Source organism: Pieris rapae, chromosome 7, assembly GCF_905147795.1.
Source record: "Pieris rapae chromosome 7, ilPieRapa1.1, whole genome shotgun sequence".
NCBI lineage: Eukaryota > Metazoa > Arthropoda > Insecta > Lepidoptera > Pieridae > Pieris > Pieris rapae.
In genome coordinates, this window is record NC_059515.1 from 4746712 (window position 1) to 4766826 (window position 20115).

Below are 20115 nucleotides of genomic sequence, written 5' to 3' on the forward strand. Positions count from 1 at the left end.
GGCATACGGCAGCCTATTTATGCCAAAACAACATCGTGCCTATATAATTTCCAAAGTATTGTGTTTATGGATTCTTACTGATGTATCTACTTGTTTGAACGAGGAAATACACGATAGAGTATGACTGATCAAGTAAGTTTAGCAGCAGCTTATTACTAAGCTATGCAGCTAAGCAACGGAAGAAGAAACGTTGGTGGAAAAGAAGAAATTCAGAATGGCCTTATGAGGGAATTAATTTTCATTTATTGTTTTAAGTCTAAGCACTTATGACTCCATTACCACTAATTCTTACTTTCCAAAACAAATAAAAACAAAAATATATTCTAAAAACTGGCTGCACATGAGGCAAGGTGTAGTCATGCCGCACGGTTCTTGCCACAATGTTTTTTTTTATAGAACTGGGGGCAAACGGGCCTCTAAAAACGAAACTCACCATGTGCGACATTTTTTACTTTGTAGCAAGTTGTGTTGTTTTGTGTGCCTCGGTGTATATAGGTTTTTTGTTGGGTCTTTTCGGGAATAGTCTAAAGGTCTTCTTGATTGCTTGGTTTGTACTGCTGGTGTAGGCTGTACTAAATAATTTTTACCAATTCTGGATTTTTCGCCATGTCAAAATATAAAAGTCTCAATAATTAAATTATAACTCAAACTCAAAATATCTTTATTCATATGAAAAAAATGAAAAATGAAAAATATTTTATTTCTTCAAAAATGAAAATGAAAAAATGAATAAGAACGTTTTGTGATATTTTTTTTAAAATTAGGAATATGTTCCAAAGAAAAAAAACACATGCGTCTAATCTTTCAAAGTTGACAGTGTCTTTTACATTTTCGATAGTGATGTTTTTCTAAAAATCTTTACAGTTTATACAAAATTAGTTTTTAGATTAGTTTTTATTTTTATAGATTCACCTTTAAGATTTTATTTAAATCATGCCTGAGTAAGTATATCGAATAACTTTAATAGTACACGAAATTCGAACCCGCTATCGTATATGGCCGTTTATTTCAAAGCTAGCATAAAAAGACAATAGGCCTATCGCAGGTATAATATTATAACGTTGCCTTGAAGGTCTATGTGTTAGATTAAAAAACGAGACCGCGAAGTATGACTCCCTTATTTCAAACCCCAATAAAGTTCGACATACCGGAGTCAGACTTTCAGTATGGTTTCGAATGTCACTCTAATTTCACAACTTCACAATTCCTGTACTGTGAGTGAATTGCGACACGCACATTTAAGAAATTTTTTATTTCGTGTATTAGACCTAAAGAAATTGTCGATATATTCCGAAACGTAAAAATACATCCTAAAAAATAGAGTTGATTAAATGAAATCTAAATCAAAAATGAACTAATTTTAGTTCACGTAGATTTTCCTTTATCGTTCCGTTTTCGTTTATCGTTTCGTTTTACGACAGCTATTGATATTTCTTATCACATATTGGCATTGCAATGATATTTCAATGTCAGCAAGTCTAGTTGCACAAACAATCTAATTCAAATGACCCATGCGTGGCAACAAGTCCATAATACTTTAATAGATTAAATAGTAGTTATAAATACTAAGGGCAGTGTTGGCCTCGTCGCTTCAACGTACGTGCTTTATCCCTTAGGTTGTATGTTCGAACCCCGGCTGTGTACCAATGGTTTTTCTATATGCGCATAAGTTCATCCCTGGTACAATTAAACAAAACATCGTGAGGAAACCCACAAGTCTCAAATTAACATGTAACTGATCACCAATTTGTCTGTAAAATAAAAATGATCAAAGTTATTTAATATGTAATTAAAACCAGATGATTTTGTAATTCCATATTTGTACTGTTAATAGTATACTGGTTAAAGTTGTTTGTCAAGCTATTCGAAATAGAACTCTACAATAATCATAATACCTAGTTATAATTCGATCAGTCCACATAATGTCAATAAAGTAATGTCATTTATGCAAAGAAATATAATAAAGATTTTCATATATAGGAAAGTTAACAATTACAAATTCGGCTTAACTGTGTTCGCATGTAAAAAAAACAGTTGCGCTTTAACCTTTTAAGGTCTGGGCCAGATTTCTTTTGGCTTCTGTGTTGCATTTGTTTTTTATAAGATATGTAAATGAACAGCTTTCTGTGCCTGAAACAAGCCTTCAACTTTTTGGGTCTCAGGCAATCAAGTTTCCTCACGATGTTATCCTTCGTCGTAAGAGTGAAGTTTGAGTCGACCACGCGGATGAGGGCATTGCTTAACTCCTGTTTTCATTTAAACAAGTCAAAATATGCAGCATTAAGTCCTTAATTAGTCCTTATGGTATATTGATTGTGTTATGTATGTTATAGGTGCGTACCTTGCCCCGCTGCGGATCCTTGCGCGCCCTCTGCTGGCATAAAATCGGGCTTGCGGGACGGGAGACCCATAGATGGAAAGCAGGAACATCCCTGTCCCTGTAGGACCTGCTGCTGTGGAAAACCACCTATGGTCAAGCCAGTGCGTATTAACATGACTTGTACAAGTCTATATCCAACTAAGTACCAATTAAACTGTGGTTGTGTGAGATGTAATTGCTGTAACAGATTACCTTGAAGTTTTTATATAATTTATTTAAATTATTTATTTATTAACACTTCGTTACATTACAATATAAAATTGAAAATCATTAAATGAAAAGGAGAGCAACTGGCGGCCTTATCACTTTCGAGCGATCACTTCCAGGCAACCACTATGAGTTGCCTTTGAGAGCGATACAAAGATTTTAGAGGTCATACAAATTTTTTGATACCACTTTTACAGTAGGCACTCTTTAGCCTCAAAATAGTCTTTAGTTTTAGCGGTAACCTCTTCATCAGGGCAAAATATCTTTTCCGCAAGCATTCAGCCAGCAAACAGGAAAGTCTCTGGGGGCCAAATCCAAATACGGTGGATGCAGAAGCAATTCAAAACTTCATGAAATATTATTATCGTTTTCATTGATTTGTGATACCCACTTTGAGCAGAGCTTTCGCATATCCAAATATTCATCTAAGATATAAATATTAAATATTATGTTGCCTTAGTCCATAAGGGATTTTTTAAACAGCTAATAGATTCGGTTTTTCATATTTACTTGGGCCCATTATGGCCGATAGATAGTTACCATCATTATTTTAAGGGTTATTATTATTACAGTGCTACAAACAACCTAAAATTCCTGACTCGTATGCACCCCGGCGATGTTATATGAAGCCGTCTGCGCGAGTAGAGTCGTGTACAACTTACAAAATGTCGTATCTACCTGTCGACGGTTGTAAGAATCTTCGGGGAGAAGCACGAAAGCCTACACCTAATTTGGTACCCAGCTGTGAGCCAATGGAGTCCTGCACAGTGCAAAAGGTAATTTAATAAAAATAGAACTAGAACTAGATTAAGCATCTGCGGTGACCATGATTCATATCAAGAATTTGAAACGTTGAGTTATTTAATGTAGAAAGTTTGTTATTCATTCAGTTATTCATGTAAAATGACTAAATTTTAAACTGAAACAAATGGTTTTTAAATAGCTGAATGTTGAATAAAGGTACTTATTTAAGTACAGCTGCATTTTCTTATATTCATGTAGCTACTGTTAATGCAGGCTTCTAGGGCCAAACGAGGCCAATTCCAAAGTTTTTTTACAATGAAATCTGGCAATGCATGTTTATTTATTTATAACACTTATATTATCGTTAGTAATCCTATCTATCAATATACATAACTAAATAGAATAGTTTTGAGCGCTCCGTTAAGCCCATGAATTTGAATGCAGTTTTAGACTAAAATATTCGGTTGCAGTTTCTCGCCAGTGACAGTCAAATTTGTATGGAAATTTTAAGTTACCTCATGTCTAGTTGTATATAAGGTTAGGGCCATTACATTTGTCCCAAAGTACTTTTAGGGTCCCAGTTAACTAACTAGTACAAATTTTTTGAAAACATGAGAAAAATAATATTTACGTATGAAATGCAAGTCACCACCAAACAGCTATCCTAATTGTACTCTTCTAGGCTCATTCTAATGTGTATTCTATTACCAAAAAGTACCAAAGACAATGATATACTTACTAATATAAAGTTATATAATATTTTGTACTTTCAGTTATCCTTTCTGCCAAATCCAGTGTGCGTAACTCAAGCAATTCGTCCTTGTCATCATGACATGTGGGGACAGGGCCCAATGCAGAACCTCACCACTCAGAGACATGACTATGTCGCTAAGCCCTGCGTACTTCGCGAGAGTTTCAAGCCGGAAGCGAAATTCCACGCTGTCGATACACCTTTTGAAAGTATGTTATAGCTGATGCAATACTATAATAATTATAATATTAATTCAAATCATGAAATGACAGTCATTTTGATTTTTTTTATACTAGTTTAAAATATTATTTTTTATTTACCTAAAAACGTTACTGTTTTTTTTTTTTTGGCTCTAACACGGTTTGTGCATTAGCCAGCAACGTTACTGTTACTACATACTTTTACAATGTTCTAATTTGTTTTAATAATTTAAATCTCAATTAACGGCTATTATTCGGACTGCCTATACATCTTATACAGCAATGGTGACTTATCTTTATACGCAAGTAGGTAGTACAAACACGGAATGATCTTATCCTTCAGACAAACTCGTATTGCATAGAAAGAATAATCTATTAGAACTTGGAACACAGCCGTTATATACCGCGGGCACAACATAAGACATGCTTAAACCAAACCAACACCCACAGAATGGACTAGGTATATATTATAGTATGAAACGTGGTATTAAAAAGAGTTATGGAATAAAGTAACTTGTAAATAATCATTAATTTATGTTTGTGTATTTTGAGAATAATAACTAACCCATAAAAGCTAGACGTTTGTTTGCGTGTTTTTAGCAGTGTTTGTTAGCCAGTTGCGCGACGCCATTTTGCAGAGAGAAACGTATTTGCAGCTTCTGAAATTATGATGTTTTTAAAATCTTAAAGCCACAAACACTTCACAGAGTTAAATAGATCAGTGATGGTTCTATAGACACAAATAAATAATCTGTAATGAATTTGAAAATCTAGTCAAGTAGCTTATTATAAAATAAACATAATTATTATTGCAGTTAAAGCAATGTCAAAACAATTAATGATATGTCTATATCATTAATTGTAATAATATGTCATTGTTATTTTAACCCTCACTGTAATCTAATAAATAATAACTGAAAGGTGATATCATCGTAATGGTCTATGTAGCCTAAGATAAAATTTTCCTTGAATAATATAATACCTACCTATTAGGGAAGAGGGAGAGGCTACATAGGTCTTATTTATACGTTTTCATTTCTATATTTCTTAAAGATATTTTCTGAAACTTAACTCAAAACGCGCTATGATTACTTTATTTTAGGTCTAATAAAATACTTTCTTTGCTACGTGATTCGTACCGTACAAGTATGTTATCATTGCGTACTTAGTTTAGAAAAATATGTTATGTTAATACCGAACTTATTTTACCTAAACATGCCATATGCAGTTGTAGTATTGTGCATAGGCTCTGGTCGAACTATTAAAAAATAATAATCAGTGCTGCTACAACCTCTTTAGGTCTTGGCCTCAGATTTTAAACCTGTTTCAAGATCATTTTTAAATCTAATCCAGCTCAGCCTCCAGTGCCTGACACACATCGTCTACTTTTTGGGTCTAAGACATGTCGGTTTCCTCACGATGTTTTCCTTCACCGTTCGAGCAAATGTAAAATGCAAACATAGAAAGTCCATTGGTGCACAGCCGGGAATCGAACCTACGACCTCAGGAATGAGAGTCGCACGCTGAAGCCACTAGGCTAACACTGCTCGAACCTAGTCTATATCAGTATAGTCCTAGAGTATTATTTAGAAATCACAAACTAGACATACAACTTTTTCAGACCGCACAGTAAACAAGTTATCGTATCTGCCTCCGGATAAGATGGTGCCGGTAAAATCGTATGCGCCTGAGCGGTGTTATGAAAAACCAGCCGCCAAGATGGACTCCAGCACAACACATAAACTAAGCTATATGCCTAACCAAGTTCGTATTATTATATCACCTACTTCTATGGAGGAGGAAGAGTAGTCCCTAACCTAAAGGGATGGTCCTCCTATAGTCTTACCACTAATTGGCAAGTCTGAAGGCCTTCGCGGCTGAGGTCGACACGTTATATATATCCTTAGCTGTAGCAAACACTTTGTTAGGGTGATTCTGGGAATAATGTCATCGGACCGAATAAAGCCGCTGTTTACAGTTTGTAGGTAGTCCGCAACAATATATGACTTACGAGGCAATATGTTAATGTGTTAGTGTATATTATGCGTTTAACGCTGAGTTTTTAGAAATAGAATTTCTTTGGTTGCATATCGGGTTATTTTGTTTAATTATGCATTTGCATGCTTTATTCATTATCGTTCTTACGTCACGGACAAAACTATATGTTGGTATCAGTTACTGTCAATACCAATTCTGTCTTTTTCAAACGCCGCTCGTCTGAAAACACGTTGGTGTTTTAGCCTTTCATTGTTGCAATCCTATGTATTGGATCGACGTTCCTTGTCACAAATCAGCAATCAATCAATGAAAATATGTTTATTCAGTTAAGATGCGTCTTAGGGCATTCTTAAGAATATTAAGATTGTTTGCAAAATTCGGGAAAGAGAAAAACTACGCTATCATCAGCAAAAGGTGTGGAATTCTTTGCCCCCTTTAACCTAGCTCGCCTAGGTAATTAGGCTCTGAACTAGATTGCATCTCACCTGACATCATTTTTTTTATTTTTTATTTTGATTGTGGCTAAACGTCTATCCAGTTCTGTATCAAAAAGAAAGCCGACTCTGCGACCAATAACTTTGATTTAATCTCACGCAGAAATATGTCAGTATCGTGTCCAAATCGTATTTCAGCACATAATTTTTATGTAATAAGTAAATGAGTTCAAAACAGTTTTAGTAACTTCTATGTCATGAAATTGGCAAAAATAAAATTTGTATCCTTACTTAAACTTATTAGGATCGGAATCGTTGTCGGTATCGCTATTGGAATCTGCAGAGTAAGGAGCCTAGTATCTTTTAGAGAGTAAGATTTTTCATACGAGTACTTGGAGACTGCAACAGGGCTATAATGTCATACTTTGGCATTTGATGTTTTAAAATTAATTTGGTGTATTTTTTAAGTTGCTGCCGAAAGAGCCTTTGCCATGGGCTTGTAAGGGACAGTATCAGAAACCTTGTCAGAAGCTAGAAGAAAACACCACCTACAGTATGAGGTACTATAACTGTGAATTCACCTTTACCTTTGATTTTCTAAACTGTCAAAGTCGAGGTGATTCATTTAATTATTTTGAAATATAAAGAGTGGATGGAAAGTGGTGTAGGCTGCACATCCTCCCTCATGCGGCTTTATAAAATGTCTTTAAGTCCCACGAAGGAAAAGCCTTAACCGTTATCGCATTATACTATACAACGATCCAAATACTATCAAAATATCAATGCAGTGTAAGAGACTAAAATGCATTACATTATCATTTTACAGAACTCAAATGTATTTTCTCGAGCTAAAATATTCGAAAACATAATGTTAGCTAGTAATATTTTTAAGTAGACTAACACATTTTTTATATTTTACAGTTTTTTAAATCCAGCTGCTGACTGCCGTCGTTGTCCAATATTACCTAATATTGGTAATAACCCAGTGACCGCGTCGAAACGCTTTGAAACACAAACTGTTTACAAGAACAGGTACAGAAACTTATTATTAGAATTAGATTCCTTCCCATTAAAATGTATCATATCCCAAACTGCACTCATTATATTGTACATACAGTAATACCCCGACTTACGCTACCTCGACTTACGCGAATTCGGAGTTACGCGATTTAATTTTCTCGTCTATTCGTTTTTTGTTTGAACGCCGCGCAGTTAAAGTCAAGCGGCGGCGTTTGTTTCCGACTCCCCCCGCCTTATTATTATTCGTTCAGTTTACAACAGGCACAGACGTGTAGTGATGTAAACTGTGTAGGATAGTGATGATGTTCAAGAGCTTGTGAATTCATACAATGAGGAGGTCACAAATGATGAGCTCATATCTATGCGTGAACAAGAGGAAGAAATTGATAATCATGATTCTTTGGATCCAGTTCAATTGGAAGATCAAGTGACAGTTGGAAACTTGTCAGTTCGATTGAAAAAGGGTTAACAATTTTGGAAAGCATAGACTCCAATGAAGAGCGCAATATGGAATTAAAGTAAACATAACATGGAATTAAAAAATTACTAGGATGCTACGAGGAGATATACGGGAGAAGAAAACGACTTTGTAATTACAATTTATGAAACCTTCTACATCAAACTAACTTCGGATTGCGTTTATACACTCTATTAATATAGTTTGTCATATTATTATCTAGAATGAGATACTAAATTATATATGTAATAATATTTCCTAAACTATTGTTTTATTTAGTCTCCAGTCCCAATTAAACATACTTTGTATGTTTTTATATGCAAATTTGTACCCCGACTTACGCGAATTCGACTTACGCGGATAGCGCTCAGTCCCACCTATCGCGTAAGTCCGGGGTAATCAATTACTGTACACAAAACACCACATAGTTAGTTAGTTAGTTGGTTCAGGCCTATCTACCGAATCCCTCGGTAATCGTAACTTAATAATGACTCATATATATCCGATAAATAAATAACAAATCACATTACGTTAATTCATGTCTCAAAATGGTTTTTTATTTTTTATTGCTCTGGTGGTATACAATATTCCTATAATAGAATGAATATGTATATCAATCTAATGTGTTTTGCAGTTATCTCCCAGCCACAGCACCAATACCTCAGCCTGTAAAACCTGTACCAAATATCATGCCTTCAACGGCCGCGATGGAAGGCGACACTGTTCAAAAAGTTTGTTCCCACTATATTATTAACCACTGGAGATTCAGCGCTTGTCAAACGATTGAAGTTGATTTATTTACATTCTTAGATTTTTCTTATAACGCTACCGATATATTATGATACCAATCTAAACATATTTATTTACTTTTAATATTAAATATAAAGTAACGATTAGTGACGAGGTTATGTCTTCAATAGCCCTTTTACAGCGATTTGCGCTAGATGTCCCGCGTCGTAGCTAGATAAATTATTTTACGTAGGAGAATGTAGCTAAAAGATGTGCATGTGTTGTAAAATCAGATTCATTCCTTTAACTTACCATTTCTTATCATACAAATTCAAAAATCTATACTAGCGGGTTAATTACAAGAGTATTTGTTTCAGCTATCATTTCTACCAAACCCGGTGTGTATAACGCAAGCAATCCGTCCTTGCCACCATGATATGTGGGGACAGGGACCAATGCAGAACCTCACGACTCAGAGGCACGACTTTGTACCGAAGACTGCGCCAATGAGAGAGTCGTTCAAACCAACAGCCAAGTTTCATGCAGTGGAGCAACCGTTTGAAAGTTAGTTTTTTTTTAGCTTAATAATTTCACCGAGGGCTGCCCACTTCATTACCATTGTATGTTATATCTGTGTGAAATACCGATTTCATTTAAATATCTTATTATTTGCAATGTATCTAAACTAATGCTCTGTGGTGTACTACATAAAACATATTTAGCAGTAGTAATTACTTGCTGTATTTTTAAAAGATATTAGTAATTTTAATTACATATATATAAATGTAGTATGGTAAAAATTTAACTAACTTGTGTAACTTAACTACGTACTCGTGTAAATTAGTTCGCGTGAACTTAATTGTAGCAATTGTTTTTGATGAATTCTCTAAAAGCGTACACGGCCAAATAAGTGGCAATAAACACAATATATTTTTTACTAGTACTGTCCAATAGATTGAAGTCAGGACATCCAGCTGGCCAATCTAAACGACGGATTTATTATATTTACATGTTTATATCATCGGCATGGACAATAAAATAGCCTTAATACCATCTACCTACAAGCTACAATTCATGATATGAATAAAGTATTTTTATAAAATCTGTTTCTACTAAAATTTACCATTTAAATATAATATGTACGTCTTTTTATGAAGAACTTTAAAAAGTTTTTCTTCTCCAGATCGTACAGTTAACCGCATGTCATTCTTGGACCCCGGTAATGTACATCGACCAGAATCGTATGCTCCTAACCGATGCTATGAGAAACCTAGCGGTAAGTTTTATTGTGAAATTTCAACTGTTCACACGGTGTATAAATTGAGTTAAATTGCGGCATAATTTTGATTTCCGAAATATATACGATTGTTAAGCATATAACTCTGAGCACTTTTCAATGATGTTTTCGTAAATACAGTAAATTTTCAAAATTAACAATGAATTTTTTTTAATTTCATAGCAAAAATGGACAGTGATACAACACAGAAGATGTCCTACCAGCCTGTTTGTGTGCCAGCCCCACAGCGGCCACCATGGGCTTGCAAAGGACAGTATCAAAAACCGTGTCAAAAGGTAAATTTTAGGCACTTTATAATGTTAAGTTCCTACTCGATTTCTGCTTGATTCATCAATAGCGATTCGTCGACCGATAGTGATATTAATATTGAGGTTTTTCACGCCCTCCTAAATTTGTGATGTCAGCGCAACAGATAGCGAGAGATACTTCGAAATTGGGTTCAATCATTATATAACGTCATAACTACTGAAATCGGAACTTTCTTATCATTATTATTGTCCTAATAGACATTTGATAGTCATATTATGAAGTTAACAAAACAGCACTTTTAAAGGTAATAAACACTCGCAATAACAAATGTACAGATCTTAAAAGGATGTGGAACCATTTCATGTCATTTTGTCCACCACTGGAATGATTCCAAAACAGTTGCACCAGTCTATTAAACCCCTTTAATCCATTTACATCAACACTCACGAAAATTCTTGAAAGAAAATAAAAAAACGTTTGCCCATGTAAATCAGTGCCGACATCATGAACCTGATAAGCAACCTAATAAAACTTAGAAGTAGTAGCTACTTACATCTTCTACCCAGAGATTTTAATACTCGTTACTAATATTTCCTATCTGCAGGAGAACTTTATAGATACTTTTAAAGAAAATTAGCTCCTGCATTAGTGTGCTGAAAATACTTCTGTTACAGTTGGAAGGAACAACAATTTACCGTTCATCGTTCCTCCCGCCCGGTGAAGACTGCACCGAGTACATTGACCCATGTTCGTATGGAGATTGTAAACGTTAGTATTTTTTTATCTTTAATATTTAATTTAATACGGATATGACAATGTTAGCCGATAGAAACAGATTTTCAAAAAGAAACATACAATATCTTATTCCAGAAAGGCCGTTTGAAATAAAAATACCTTATTATACATTTATTTACCATTAACTGTTTCTGTGTAACACTAATTTGGTGCTATAACCTTACCTATACTTTTAGCTTGTGACTGCATGTGCCCCGCGGAATGCATTGCGACAGACCCATGTGCGTGCACTTTCCCAAAAGCCGAATGCTGCAGTTAACAGCCATTTAAGAATTGTATTAAGGTCTAAATTCAAGTGGAAGTGACGTCATTGACGATTTTTTTACACCATTGTGACGTTATTGTTATCTTGGGATTTGTAAATTTTGAAATTTTTAAGGATTTATGGAATTTAATACTGTTTTTATCTTTATGTAGAGTTAGTCTTGTTGAATTAAAATTATAATGTTATTTAATATTTTTTTAATAAAACAAGCATTGTATATAAGTGTGTATTTAAGTTCTACATATTTACTTTGTTCAGGTATACATTTTTAAATCTAACCATACACTGTTTTGAAGCGAACAATGTACACATTTGCATTAAACATTAAGGCCTCTATAAATAAGTATCAAAAAACTAAGTAACACCCGGATCGGATGACGCAATTTTCTAAAATAATTTTTAAAAAATCCTTATATGTTTTAGTACTAAGAACTAAATCTAGATTCTTCCACTTAAGTAAAACTCATTTTATAATGATGTCTCTGCTTTTATATAAAGTCTTAATAAAAACACGACAAGACACACAAAACACAAGTTTATTTAAGTCGTTGCAATACAGTGGTGTTCAATAGATTGGCTGTAGCGAGCGTTGCAGTGCGGTCATTTAACTCTGCACTGGGGAATGTCGTGAGTAGTATGAATGGCTGGATCTGATAGGCCGGCTCCGCTTGCGACACGTATTGGTAGAGATCTTCCACTGTGTGCGTGTGGTTAAAACGACCCGTAAGGCGACTGCCGTCTGCTAGCCGAAACTGGAATTTAAAATAGTCATTAATTTCTTATTATGAGATAGTAGTTATCGCGTTCTCATATTCAATTATCAAGTTAGACATAAAATTTTACCATTAACATAGTTAAAAAAAAAATAGGTGAGTTAAAAATAAAATTGTATGCATGCAATCAATCATAACGAATTAAAATTTCACATAGATAGCTAATCTCTAATAAGAGAATTAATGCCTAAAAATTAAGTTTTTTTAATTTACAAGCAATTCCAAAAAAAATGTTCTTGACCATGACAACTCTTTTCCATATTGAGAAAAAATATAACGTCTGCGATAATTTGCAATATACGAATTGAATTTGTATACCATAATCCAAAATCAAAATTCATTTATTCAGTTGAATCACATGATGACTTTGTATTAGTCAACTCTGCCGCCTTCGGAATCTCGACCAGGATACAAGATGAAAGGCAAGAACCTCGGGCTAGTTTTTTTTGATCATCAAGTTATTTCCATAACTTATTCCGACAGTAAAGCACTCTAAATATCGAGTTATGTACATAAAACTTAGACATAGACATAGACGTATACATATAATTTATTACATACAAAAACAACTTCATATACCTTAAAAATGTTTACAGGTCCAGATGTAAAGATGTTTCAACATGTGTAAACCAGATTATCGGATATTGTTAACGCTCGATATATTTTACAAATGTAAATTAAATAATACAAGTCTACTTAGAGTCTGCCTTGTCTCATCCAAAAGATAACCTACAAAAATAGCAGACGTTTCAACTTACCTGTACAGTAGTTACGGGATTTGTCTCGTTAAGGCCGATGGCTTCTTGTGCGGCGCGCTGATTGGCCGCCCTATCTCCCACCTGAGAAGCTACGGGTACAGTTGCACCCACTGTCGCTGGTGTCGGACTAAATAGAAGAAAATACAATTGTTATTTATAAATTAAAGATGTTATAACGTTAATCGAATAAATTTTCTGGCTACTTGAAGTAACAGAAATAGCTTATCATGGTTTAAGGAGCGCAACTTGAACATCGTAGAGATTTTAATCTGTGAATTGGAGATGCCCAGATTAATAATCTGGGTTTTCGAAAATCAAATAATAACTTTTAAAACTGTCAAACTATTGACATTTGACTGTTATCAAGAATAAAATTGAGATAGTAATATGGATAAGTGAATATAGTAATTATTTTGGTTATCAAACCAAAATTAGTAGCAATAATTATTAAGAAAATTTAACTTAGCCTATTTTTTTAGTAAGGCCTAATTCCTAATCATATATCACCAAAGGCTAACCACTTCAATGCAGTCCTTGTTTCGCACAAAAAAGTAGCTGTCTGTTTTAAACTGTGACTTTTAAGGTTTCTTTAAGCAATAGAAACAAAGGATCAAAATAATTAACAAAAAAATACCTTCCTAACATATGCCCTTTTCCAGAAAAGGCCTGAGTCTTAGAAACAACCCGAGGACACTCCTCATGACGTCGGTCCTCCAAGCTAACTCGTACTTGATGACCTGATGTAAATTCTGGAGGGACCTCCCTAAAATTTATATTTATATATATATTAATATAAAATAATATTTAATAAGCCCGAATTTTAAAACTATTTCTACTCCATTAATTACTAATATTCTTTATATTAATAGTATTAAAGAAAACCTAGTGCCTAGTGGCCGGCTCATATTTTATTTTATAATTATTTTTTTAATTTATTTCTTTATATAGTTTTTTTTTATATTTTTGTAAATGTATAAATAACACTACTTCGAACAGATCTTACCCTCTACGAACACAACTAAGGAATTCAGCATTTGCAGGGTCTGAAAACGGCCTTAGTGGCCCATCGTCGACTATGAAACCCTCCCTGTATAGTCTGAGCCGAACTGGACGAGTCTGATCCTGGAATTTAAGATTATCAAAAACTTTTATCTAATAAAACGGTATATCTTAATACCTATATTATGTATATGTAGAAATAGGATGTTGTGGTGTTTTTTCATCAACCTAAATGGAGGACTCTCATACCACTGGCCAGGCTAAATCTGGTCATATTAAATTTTTTTATTTTTAATATTTAATATTAACTTTTCAGAGTCAAGTCTTGATTAGAGCCGATAATACTTGTCGCCATATATGCTGTCAAGGTGTAAGACAGAAAACAACAGAGTAATTCTTGATTGTTTAATAAGTTTTATGTGGGCTGATATATAAAGTTATCTTGCTTTAGTTTTGTATATTGTTAGTTAAAATTGTTATGTACTCTATTAATTTTGTCAACAATTATTTTAAGTTATTTAAGTACACCAGGTTATAAACTATTAGGCCTTGTTTATAATGTAGAAACGATTTAAACCAGCACATCTATGTATCCACTTCATTCCCATACTCTTACAGAACTTCACACTTTTTTCTCTTTGAATAAGTGACTAAATTATATGCTTTAGTAGTGAATAATTGACTTACAGCTTGCTCTGCATTTGCGGGAGTTACTGGTTCATGATCATCTGCTGTTTGTCCTGTAATATATCAAAGGTTAAATATATATTACATATTTAGTTTAGTTTAGAAATGGGCCAACATATAAAATACTATATAAATATAGTCATATATTGTTATATTGTATATAGTCTTGTTTTATACTCTACAAAAGAAAAGCATAGATTAACAATTTGGCGTCAGTCAGAAACGGGTTTTCTACACTAATCGAAAAATTAACTCTACTGTAATAACAATTAACAAACAGATTTGGTTTATAACTGTAAAAACAAGTTGTAATTTACCCAATCTGTATCCAACGCCAGCAAACAATCCTCCACGTCCACGACTAGTTGTAGTGGGCTCATCTTCAAAGACAACAGCACCCCGTCTAAGCCAAAATTTATGGGTAAAACAAACCAATTCTTGTATACAAATTTAATTATGGTTTGTAGACTCAGTTTCCAGACTTAGATTCTCAATAGGTTCTTTTCAATTATTTTAGTATTTTGTTACTTCAAATGCTATTATTTACATGCAAAATAAATTGATGTCTAAAAGAAAACTTACTCTCTAACACTTTTGAACACTTCTGATACAATATCCTTTCGTCCTTTGCTTGGACCAAGAATTTGCTGTCCAGACCTTTCTGATCCACCTGCATAAAATGCTTGACCTAAAACAACAGAGAATTTTTATCTCTTATGTCCTTGCAAACAAATATCTATTTAAAATTGGAAGCCCTTTAGGTATCCTTACTATAAATATTCTACCAAAAATTGCTGATTTATGAATAGTCATTTAACCTTCCTAATGCAAAAAGAACACAAAGTAAACAATAACATAACAAGCCTACTAGTATTTGTCAGTGTCCTTACTACAGATTATAAATATAACTAGATATTTTTATTTTTTATTCTATTTTTGTCTTTTGTATTCATCTAAACAAGATAAAGCTATGTACAAAACCTAATACTAAACAAATAGACTGATCTAGTTCTTGAGAAAGAGAGATAATTATTATATACAAGGCTTTATTGTTAGTATATAGGTTATATATTAATGTCTACAAAAGTACTTTCAATATTCCTAAAGCTGACCTTCAGATGAGCTTAATCTTAAAATTTCATTTCTTAAATCATCATTTTCTCTCTTCAATTTAGTAATCTCTTCTTTCAACCTCATCAACTCTCGTTTTAACTCTTCTTCTGTCTTAGTTATGTTTTGTTTTTTAGAACAAGATGAATCATGGCAAAATAAATTCTGCACTATTGCTTCAATTTCCAGGCACCAGCCAGTATTTATCACTAATTCCAAATTTATTTATTTGTGGAATATATATATTTAAATGCAAAAGTATTATAGGTACATATATAGGGATATTAAGGTTTATTCAAATGTTTGTTGTGTTAATTCACTTACTGTAGCAAGAAAATAAGAATGACACCAAGTACCAACCTTCTTCTTCATCGCTGGAACTATCTGGCTGCAATGAATCTAATGTAGCGAACTTGGTGTTTGACTTTTTCTTTTTATCTTTTTTCTGCTTTTGAGGAGATCCTGGTGGAGATTCCATATCACTCTCAGACATTGGTTGTGGTGATAGTAACACAGGTTCAGGGAATGAAGATTCTTCTATGTTACCACCATGTTCATAAAAGCTAGATAGTGCTACCTAAGATACAGATTATTAAGTAGTACTTCGGTAAAAGTAAAATATTACTTCATAAAATTTTATACCATTTTAGTTATTTGTATTGTGCCCTTAATCTAAAATTATTTTTTAAATATAAAATAATATATAGCTATTCGCTCTTTTTTAGTACTCTGGTGATAATAAACTATAAATTAAGCCTCTTTTACCTCTAATTGCCAGTTAGAAGATTCTAAGAAAAATTTGCTACGATTTTCGTCGGCTCCCGTAACATCGCAGAATTGACGCAAAGTTTCTTCTCGATTAGCCATATCCAGTACCAGTCTTATTTGGAAAAACACAACAAAACTTCTCTAATGAAATAGTTATCTAATTATTTAAATTAATAAATAATAATATTTTTAAAAATCAAAGAAGAGTACCGGGACAATCAAAAATTACTATCGGATAAAAACTGAATCAACGCAAGTCATCATCCGTCGTGTTTCTGCATTTTTACATTATTTTGGTTAATACTTGACAAATAACAAATACAAAAACTTTATGACATTACGACACACACTACACAGAAACGACATTTTATCGGACTCCTTCAGCAGTCAGCTTACAATTTACATCTAGATTCTAGTTAGTGGCTTAACAAATGAAAGCTGACACTGTAAAAACTCTTAAGCCTTATCCGTAATAAATTCAACATAAAATATTAAAGAAACTTAGTGTTAAACAATGTGATTATATACTCTTCTCTGTTTTTAAATATTCTTCATTAAAAAAAACAAATCAAGGCATGGTGCACTATTATATACACAGACGAACAGTGGAGATAGTTTAAGAAACTTATAAATGAATACCCACCGCAAGTCTTCAGTAGGCATCATGAGGAAATATTATCAACTAATACTCATCGTCGTCTGCTTTTTAAGTATTGTGACGCTTTTAATGTACCGACATGAATACTACAAATTACGCTATGTCCTCGAAGTACTTAATATTTTTGGAAAACCAGGTCTTTCGGAGATTGAATTCTGCGGACCCGGCTTCAATGCGACTATGTTATCCGAGATATTAAGGAATTCTTCTCTGGAAGTTAAAGAAACACCGCCTTTATTTCAAGAAATTAATGAAGATTTTTATTCCTATTCATCGTTCCTTCGTTCACATAAAAAATACGAAGACCTATCGCCAAAATACGCGCACGTTATTAACACTATCGTCATTGGTAAAGCGCATGTTATACCTAATTTTCGATGCTATATTTGGCATGAGAATGTTCCAAAACCAAAGTCTGGTAGGTTTAACTACAAAATTTCATCTGAGCCTCTAAATAATTTCAGACTCTATGTCTTTGAATGTTCTTCAAACAAAGACTTTGGGAGACCAAATGGAGTTAGTTTTTACATAAATGATTATAATATCAATCCCTTGCATGCTCCGATTAATAGATTAATTCAAGTAAATACAAAGAGAAAAGTGCAACAGAGAAGTAATATTAGGTTTGTCAATACAGTTATACCAGCAATATGTGTTATTCCAAATGAAATTCCTATGGTATCACGAGATGCCTTCATTGAGTTTTTAGTGTTACACCACTTGGTTGGTGTAGACTACTTCACAATATATGATAGTATGATTTCTGAAGATGTTATAAGACGACTTAATTTATTCCCAGCGGATATAACTCAGTGGAATATCCAATTTTATCCCTTAAACTATCCCTTCATATTTTCCAAATCATACCAAATTGTAAGAAATGCTATAGAGTTAGATTGTATATTCCGCCATTTTCAATTTGACAAAGAAGAAGTGAATAAAGTAAGTCATGTAACTGTGTTAGCTTGGGATGAATTCCTTGTACCTAGAGTTCATAACTCTATACAAGCATTATTAAGAGATTATGACCCTATGTTAACTTTTCGAACATCTATGGTAAATACTTTAATATTTTGTTTGAACCAAAATGATGATGATAATGCAGATATTGGGTATCCTGAGATCATGAAAAAAACACATTATTATTCTGTGCCACAAGAGAAACGACCAATAGAAATTCGCAATTTAGAAACAATGATATCTTTTGATGATATATTCAATTTAACATCCAATATAAAATCAATTTCTTTAGATATGTTGGGTGTACATAAATACACTACATGTGGCAATCCAAAAAAGTTTGATATAAATGGATATAATGAAACAGAAATGCAAGTTTTTCAACACAAATTTGAAGGTGCCATGTTAAAGTTTGGTGATAGAATTGTGAGTGATAAGATATACAGATTGTACAGATCAGGACAGATTTGGGAGAAAGATAATCATGGAAATATTAGAGATATGTTGTGAACACAGATGTGGTAAGATACGAAAAGGGCAAAGATAATGAAAGGAAAATTAATAAGCACATTGTCCAATATCAAATTAATGTAGTAAAGGCAAGTGTTTATTTATAATAATAAACACAACAAATTTCCATGGAGATTGGAAGTATTAGTTCTATACATGTAAAGAAATACCTTTCCAGTTTGACAAGTACTACTACATATGACCACTATCCACTATTAATTACTATGCTTTAATATACAATCACTATATTAGCTTTATACATAATATAAGTGTAGCACATAGTTAGCATTAACTTGTTGCCTTTTACCCTATTGATCTTGTTATTCCATTGTTAAAGACCAATTTATAGAAAAGTGGTTAAATTTTAAACTCTTCTACAGTAGTAAAAGTATTGTGCCTGTGAGTGCTGAGCTCTATTTTTAAACAGTCATCACTACCTGTAAAGGTAGATTTATTGTATTGAAATTATAAATGTTCTTTATCTATAACTATGAAGATTAGATATGATTTATGAGTTTCTTAATTTTTCACTTATAATGATTTTAGTAATTAGAATGTGCCTTTAAAAATGGGTATTAGTTATAAACAAATATAAGTATATTAAAATGTCTTGATACATACTGAGCTATTATGTTATTAGATCAAAAACACATCCAGCAACTCAGCATGAGTCATACTTAGTGCTAAGCCTCGACTTAGAATCTTACCCTAACCTACTAATAAAACAATCTAACACCTATTACTTACGATAAAAGATACTGTAAGGGAAAATTGCAATTGGTAGATAAAAAATATTACTTCAATTAATAAGACAATTCTAGGGTTATATTCGAACACGAGACTTAGGGCAAACTATGACTTATGCATTCGGGAATGCTTGAAGTTGAACTTGGGCTTAGTCTACGCCAAGTGCTTGAGTGGACCAAGCCGCTACCAATCTTATGATTGTGATACAGACAATTGTTTATTATGTAATATTAAACACATTACAAGAAATAAGAATTTATTTATTCTTATTGTGAAGCAAGCATCATGCTTCACTTTTCTTTAACTTAAAATTATTTTAATTGTTGACCCTTGGAAGTTTCATGATACATTAATATAGATTTTCCTGTAATCATACCAAATCAATAGCAGCCACTAATTGGAAAGATTGTTCACCAACCCGTTATCATATGCTGTTGCTTAATTTTTAATCCCCATTATAATTACCTACAATGCCATCTCGCCCTTATGAATTGTTGCTCTATATAAGCTATTACAATAAAATGTTTTGTATTGAAATATGTTTTTTTTCTATTCCTTTATAACTTCCTGACATTTATTTCATATTATATATATTTCATAGGCAGTTATAGATTCCGGT

The 20115-nt window shown here is 33.1% G+C and overlaps 3 protein-coding genes and 1 long non-coding RNA gene across 6 annotated transcripts; 2 read left to right on the plus strand and 2 right to left on the minus strand.

Moving 5' to 3' along the window:
* Window positions 1-16: 16 nt before the first annotated feature.
* On the plus strand, window positions 17-11710 carry LOC111001929 (stabilizer of axonemal microtubules 2). 3 transcript variants are annotated; one of them, XM_045628978.1, is made up of 13 exons: window positions 17-132; window positions 2334-2481; window positions 3160-3363; window positions 4105-4291; window positions 5904-6046; window positions 7183-7274; window positions 7636-7746; window positions 8826-8922; window positions 9298-9484; window positions 10104-10196; window positions 10380-10492; window positions 11141-11234; window positions 11438-11706. In XM_045628978.1, the coding sequence occupies exons 2-13, from the start codon at window positions 2470-2472 to the stop codon at window positions 11518-11520; spliced, it is 1416 nt and encodes a 471-aa protein (XP_045484934.1). In that variant the 5' UTR covers window positions 17-132; window positions 2334-2469; the 3' UTR covers window positions 11521-11706. The 3 variants fall into 3 exon arrangements, with proteins under 3 accessions (XP_045484934.1, XP_022127692.2, XP_045484935.1); XM_022272000.2 differs by lacking the exon at window positions 17-132 and adding an exon at window positions 814-941 and having other exon boundaries at window positions 11438-11710; XM_045628979.1 differs by lacking the exon at window positions 17-132 and adding an exon at window positions 1490-1596.
* Window positions 1648-5011, minus strand: LOC111001930. The gene is made up of 4 exons (XR_006750350.1): window positions 4848-5011; window positions 3266-3347; window positions 2342-2453; window positions 1648-1751 (listed from the first exon to the last, which is right to left on the minus strand). It is a non-coding gene; the product is annotated as an uncharacterized LOC111001930 (long non-coding RNA).
* Window positions 11711-12045: 335 nt separating the features above from the next.
* On the minus strand, window positions 12046-16883 carry LOC111001931 (NSFL1 cofactor p47). The gene is made up of 9 exons (XM_022272001.2): window positions 16619-16883; window positions 16214-16430; window positions 15326-15431; window positions 15061-15146; window positions 14744-14796; window positions 14061-14179; window positions 13692-13820; window positions 13058-13184; window positions 12046-12278 (listed from the first exon to the last, which is right to left on the minus strand). Exons 1-9 carry the CDS (start codon window positions 16718-16720, stop codon window positions 12063-12065), a joined length of 1155 nt encoding a protein of 384 aa, XP_022127693.1. The 5' UTR covers window positions 16721-16883; the 3' UTR covers window positions 12046-12062.
* A 148-nt stretch (window positions 16884-17031) lies between these two features.
* Window positions 17032-20033, plus strand: LOC111001927. The gene has a single exon (XM_022271998.2). The coding sequence runs from the start codon at window positions 17253-17255 to the stop codon at window positions 18747-18749; it is 1497 nt and encodes a 498-aa protein (XP_022127690.2). The 5' UTR covers window positions 17032-17252; the 3' UTR covers window positions 18750-20033.
* Window positions 20034-20115: the final 82 nt, after the last annotated feature.